Genomic DNA, 6,897 nt, shown 5'->3' on the forward strand with positions numbered 1-6,897 from the left:
CAGATGCATTATGCCTTGAACTCACTACCTTATTCTTCTATTCTTGGACCATATTTCCATGAAAGAATGGACTAGTATTTACTATAAGAAATAACATTTATTTCAATTGACAGCACAGATTTCTGCCTTGTCAGAGAGAAAAAGTATCCCCTTCCCAAGTGATGCAGGTAGATTTTTCAAGCCTTATGACAGAAAACCTACACACCTGCCTCACCCAGAAATTGCAGATGTCCTTAATCTTAACAGCTGTGCACTCAGTGTAAGGACAGACAAAGAGCATTCCTACTGAGGAGATATTTGGGTAAGAAGCTATAGCTCTCTCTAGGCATACCTGCATTTAACATATGAAAAATAGCATTATACACAAACTTCACCTGCAGTTTCAAGCAGAGCTTGATGCTGGCACATGTATTGAAAAGTATTTACTTCCACTTTCAAAAGCAAACAAAACTATAAAGTAACAGGAATAAGTACTGAAGTGACAGGAATATATTTTATTTGCCATGCTTTGCATTCATCAGGTAAGCATGAGGTCTCTTTTGCTGCTTTCCTTAACATGACTGCAAAAGTTGACTTCTAATCAAGATAACCTAATGATATGATACAAATGAGGTGTAGGTAAGAGTGTTGCAGATTTTTTGAAAAATGATTATGTTGATAATTCCAATTTAAGGTGTTTACACATAGCTAGATATTCAAACCGCACATTCAAAAATATCAAAACACTTGAAAAAGTTGACCATGGTTAAAAGGACTTACTTTTATTGTAGCAGGTTGCTAGTACACCTCTGTCTGCAGGACTGGTACTAATGTGCCAAATTTCACCCACTTGATGAAGAAGAACATTTTTGTTAATAATGTTATTTTCATCATCAAAATCTATGATGTGAATCTGCAAATACAATAAAAGAGAACATTAGGGTTTCAAATGTTTTCCTGTTGATCTTAATTATACATGAGGACTGCATGGAACAATTTAATGAGATTTTTATAACCGATATCTACTTTAATTAATTGTTATACTACCAATTTAGTATATCATTGATTTCATGCCAGATTAACTTTTCTAGGAAAACACAAGTAATTTCCCTGTTTTGAGGAAATACCATGCTTATTCTCAATTTTCAGCTCAAGGCTCGAAGGTGATCTTTCATTTTATGGCTAATAGTAAATAAGACACTTGTATTGCAATTCAACACTTCTTATACCAATAAGCAAAAAAAACCCCAACATTACAATCCTTAGTCTGAATATCTGCAGCAATTCTGTACCCAAATCATCGATCCAAACCATCTACAAAGAAAAGAGAGAGGGAAAGAACCCTTCTCTGAAACAAATATCATGAACTCAGTAAGAAACTTCTTCAGAGTTCACTTCAGCAGTCACATACCTGTACCAAGACACAAATCTGTAATCTTTTTATACTACATGGAAACACAAAATATTGATCCAAAAGATGAAGAAAAACAATAACATTTACATATATAGATAAGTTTATTAAAAGACAGAACTAAGGTTGCTTTTTATTATTTCCATTTTTATTTGTTGCAGTTATGGTGTGGATGTTTTTTAATAGGCCTACATTACTATCATTTTTTTCTCCCTATTTTCAGTTAGTTGTTTTTCTATAGTTGCATCAAAAATAGCAGAAATTGAGGAAGATTCTAGCCTGGCACAACATACACAAAGCAGTTTTACTCATGGGACTAATTTCACTAAGCCTAACAGTGAACAATAAATTTTTGAAGACTCACAATTTTTAGAGAACTGTATCCTTATTAAAAATTCATTAGCAAAGTTGGGTGAACAATGAAGAAGAAAAAAAGCCAAGAGACATCCTATCATAATGACTGAAATAAGTCTATGGAATTAACTACTGAATCACTGCAAACATCTTAGTAACACAGAATTACAGAAGACTTTCTTAAAATATGAAGCTGCTAAATAGGTCTCAGCCTATACGGATAATATTAAACACTATTTTTTTTAAGGGGCTGAGTTTATATGTCACCTTTTTCTTTATTGCTGAAACAGTCATCAGCAACTACTCCTTCAAATACGGGCCTCTCATCACCTGTATTATTCTTCCATTCTGTCATCCAATGAATGTAAGAACCTCTTGCAGCTGATTATCAAATTGTCTTTTCAGACTTTTGCTGTCTTGAATCTAGGAGTCTACCCAGGAGTCAGGATGCAGTCCATCTACGCCAACAACTGCATAACCATCTTCCTGCTCATCTTAAAGAGTGACCCTCAGGCCTTTCAAAACCTTCCAGCATAGCATCACTTGGACTTACCTATCATTTCAGTCCATTTTGGTTTTCTGTACATCCCCTCTCTGATTATTTCCTGTATTCTAATTCAAGAGCTTCTGTCTATACAGAAAGCTCTTGCCCATTTCACCATTAAAGATCAGTTTAACCTCATCCCTTGTTTTTGTTTGGAGTCTCCTTTGGCAGCTCAACCCAAGCCCCTGAAAGTGAACCACAAATCTGCATCAGCTAGTGCAGCATATGGGCAACATCGATGAGGATATAGAAAACAGTAAGCGTTAAGTGAGGTAAATCCACGCAGACAACTTGCTCAGCATGATTGCAGTGTAATGGTTAATGACATATGTATGCATAACTCCTGTGGAAGACAACCCTTGTGGAAAACATCTCTTAGAAGTGACTGGTTTTGTTACTATTAGCTGAGTTACTAATCTGCTCTAATTACACTGGGAAAATTCCCTCTAAACACAAGTCTAAGTATTAAGAAAAAAAGTAGTGATATTTGAATAACTATTTAGTTCTCCTAAAAAGCTGGAGGAATTACTACTGCTATGGAAATTACTTTGAAAGGGAAACCAAACCTAACCCATTTCAACACAAAATATCTCTCTCCATTTATGAAATGCCCATAACTTATTTTCTTTCATCAGGCACTCATTGGCAGCAGTGACTGGAGAATTGTTGTAGCTTAGCCAATCTTTTGCCTATAGATACTCACACAATCATTAAAGTTGGAAAGGACCTTTAAGATCATCAAGTCCAATTGTCAACCTAGTACCATCACCACGTTCACCATTAAACCATGTCTTCAAGTGCTGCATTCACACGTTTTTTGAACATTTTGAGAGATGGTGAATCCATCACTTCCTCGGCAGCCTGTTCCAATGCTTTACAACCATTTACATGAAAAATATCTTTCCTAATATGCAGCCTAAATCTCCCCTGGTGGAACTTGAGGCCATTTCCTCTCACTCTGTCACTTGTTACCTGGGAAAACTGGCTGACCTCCACCTGGCTACAACCTCCTTTCAGGTAGCTGTAGAGAGTAGTAATGAGCCTCCATTTCTCCAGACTAAACATCCACAGCTCCCCCAGTTGCTCCTCATCAGATTTGTGCTCCAGACCCTTCACCAGCTCTGCTGCCTTTCCCTGGACATACCCCAAGTACTTCAATGTCTTTATTACAGTGAGAGGCCCAGAACTGAACACAGGATTTGAGATGCAGCCTCACCAGTGCTGAGCACAGAGGATGCTACGCATTACATAAATCATGAAAATTAGTATTTTAGGTTCTAAAGCACAAGACTGAAAATAACTTGAAGAGTTCTGAGAAAGAGAGATATGAGAAAAGAGTAAGTGACATACTTCCATGTTTCCAACACTAAGCTAAATGCATCAAGTTTAGCAACAATCAAAGTACTGAGGACAAAAGTTGCAAAACTACACCATGTAGAACACAGTGCAGAGAAACTACTTAAACCATTTCCAGCAAGTTAGGAGGACAAAATGCACAGTACCACACTCCATGAATATGTCAAATATTGACAGAATATAAAACCTTATAAACATTTTCCTTTCCTTTGCAATAATACTGTTACTAGGAAAATATTTTCACCTAAAATATATTCTTCTATGAATACCTAAACTTGCTTCATACAGCAGTAAACCTCAACGGGGCAGAAGTTATCATGCCAGCTCTACAATTACTCCTCCTTTATTTGCACTACACCCACCCATGACCAGAAGGGAGAAATATTCTGCACATGATAAAACCTCTCACTGTGCAGTACTTGGTAAAGTATGAAAGACTGCAAGCTAGCTTGTAAGTTAGGTCAGGTAACTAAAAATGTTTTTAAGCAAATCTAGAGAACCTAGTGTTGAATTAAGAAATAATGAGCTGAGGCCTAGGGCACTTCCTGGGGATTAGCAACTAGCTGAGAGGAAATGAAGGCCTGAGGCACAGCTAAAGGCCAATAACCTCCAAACATTTGTTAATACACTAGGAATTGTCCTGCATTTCTATTGTTAATGTTATTCACTGGAAAAAAGAAAAGCATACTCAAAGCTGAAATATATATAAACATTTCTAAAATGCATAGTATATCCCAATAAACTTATCTAAATCAGAACATCTGAACTATTAAAGATTTGCTGGATATCAACTGATAAGTGAGAACTGTTCTTCAACTACAATTTTGTATCAGGATTTAATTAGTTGACCCAAGTAGTAAAACTACTATAGAAAAAAACTACCACATAGAAAACTACATTACAACCAAATATTTGAAGAACATCAGAGACAGCACAATCAAAAATATGATTGTGTGTATCTACTTTTAACTAAGTTTGCCTGCACTTCTTTTGTTACTGTTCTCACAAGTATTACCTGAATTATAAAGGAACTGAATACTCCATCCCCCTTATGCCTTGGAATATTTTTTCCAGTATTATCATTGAGTAATGAACTCAAAACCTCACTGGGAATTGACAGTTCACATCTCCCAGAGATATGGTTCTGAGTTTGCTTTGCACAACCCATTACAGGCCATTTACAGAAGAACTGGCCACGCTTCCAATTCCAGAGACTTCTGTAGTGGGTGTGTTAGCCTTGGCTGACAGTCAGACTCCCACGCAGCCACCTGCTACCCCTAAGCAAGACTGGGGAAGAAACCAGGAAGAATGAGAAAGCTCATGTGCCAAGTTATAGCAGGAAACTCACGTACTAATTACTGTTCCGGGTAAAACAGACTTGACTTGGGTGAATGAATTCATTTACTATCAATTAAAATAAACGATTTTCTCTTTGATGATCTTTGCATCTCACTTTTCCTCTACTTCAGCATGACGCCTTCATGGGAAATGGTTCCTTCAGGAATATCCCCTGCTCTGGGACAGGTGTTCCACAGGCTGCAGTGGATACCTGTTACACCATAAAGCACCTTCTGTTTCTCCTCCCCTTGGTCTTACCTCTGTCTTTTCCCTTGCTGCTTCTCAGTCTTTGTTCCCTTTCCATCCAGCATTTTCTCCCCTTTTTAAAATGTTTTCACTGAGATGTCAACAGGCTGACTCAACTGTGTCCTGCACTGAAATCACTGGAACAAGCCATGTCTGGCATAGGCAATCCCTGGCTTCTTCTCAGAGGCCACCACTGCAGCCCCCCTGCTACCCAAACCTTGTCACCTGCACTCACTACAGCTTTCTAACTCTTCTAGCCTCAAAAATTTGTTTCAGTATGAATTTTACTGAAATTTAGTCACAAAAATTAAAACTGCTTTACAAATAAAAGTCTTGCACTCTTAACTGCAGAAGAAACAGCCCAGCAAATATTGAGCCATGAAAGTGACTCAAAGTTTAGTTTGAATTGTTAAACTTTACATCAGAAAGGACACTGCTGACTGCCAATAACTAATAACAAAAAAGTTCAGTTTATGAACCTTCACATACACTGAACTGTTCATGTATCAGGAGTCCCATTAGAGGCAATTAAGGCTTAAATACTTTTGTTTTACTTTAGGTCTTTTCTGTGGTTTAAAGACAGCTCCAGAGAATCTATAGATTAAAATTAACAAAAATATGGCAGTTTATTTACTAAACCAACCTGATTTAGTCATACAGTTCAGTAGAGCAATTTAATGTTCAGAAAATACACACAATTTTCATTCACTTACATTTCTTACCTGCATCTTACTTGTTACTCAGAGAAGTCTTCAACTTGACTATAATTTAATGTTCAAATTCAACAGGGGGGAGTAAGGAACAGGAATGATATTGGAACAATGTTAAAAAAGAGGGAAAGATTCCAACAGACATTTGACAGAAAAATTACCTGATTATCATATCTAAGAGACTGTGTTCCAACCAAAAATCTTATTGCATCTGTTTCTGCTGTCTGAGGTGTTAAAGCTCGTGCCTAGGGAAGAAGAAAGCCATTAGAAAAGTCCAATTAATACAATCCATTAATTTCAGGAAAAAATCTTGAAGCTTATATATCAATTATCATTTTAAGCAAATGCAGACTTTCCTGCCCTCTATATCCATTTTGCTTCATACTTTTTTTGTGCAGTTTCTCACATTTGTGATGTGTGAGGAACACACAGGTGCTAAATACATTACCTGGCCTTCATTATCACAGTGCTAACACTCAATATAGCAGTTCTGAACGAATCCTCCTTTATCAACTGAAACTCCATAGAATATTGGACAATTCTTAAATATGCTATCTATGATATCCAAGAAATAAGCTGTTCTCACAGAAGTTTTCACTTCACTCACATTGAAGATTCCTGTATAAAAATTATTTTTTTTCTTACCATTAACCACCAAATTTAGAAGAAAATTAAAACCTTTTCTACTCCAGACCATTAGAAATAAGAATTATCTGAATAATGGGAGAAATAATTTTTATTTACCTAACAACATTTTGCCATAATCTTATTAACATAATACAACAAAGTAGTAACAGTGCTAGACTCTGCCTGACTTCTTCAACTTGTACCAACCACAGCCTTGGAAGACACAAAACAAAGCAGTTAAGGGTCATGAGAGACTGAGAAATAAAATATATCTTGGACTAAACCCACAACTGCTAGTTTGCACTAGTCATTAGTAGAGACTCTCATAGCTA

The 6,897-nt window shown here is 36.6% G+C and overlaps 1 protein-coding gene across 1 annotated transcript in view; it reads right to left on the reverse strand.

The window, feature by feature from the left end:
• LOC103807569 (protein TSSC1-like) overlaps window positions 1-6,183 on the reverse strand; it is a gene marked incomplete at both ends in the record, with an annotated part of 38,385 nt that extends 32,202 nt beyond the window's left edge. Inside the window, 2 exons of the mRNA XM_009080304.1 lie at window positions 760-892; window positions 6,100-6,183. Of these exons, the coding sequence (XP_009078552.1) occupies window positions 760-892; window positions 6,100-6,183 (217 nt within the window). The remainder of the gene's footprint in view (window positions 1-759; window positions 893-6,099) is intronic.
• Between the last annotated feature and the right edge of the window lie 714 nt (window positions 6,184-6,897).

The sequence above is a fragment of the Acanthisitta chloris genome, unplaced genomic scaffold, assembly GCF_000695815.1.
Source record: "Acanthisitta chloris isolate BGI_N310 unplaced genomic scaffold, ASM69581v1 scaffold8520, whole genome shotgun sequence".
NCBI classification, from domain to species: Eukaryota; Metazoa; Chordata; class Aves; order Passeriformes; family Acanthisittidae; genus Acanthisitta; species Acanthisitta chloris.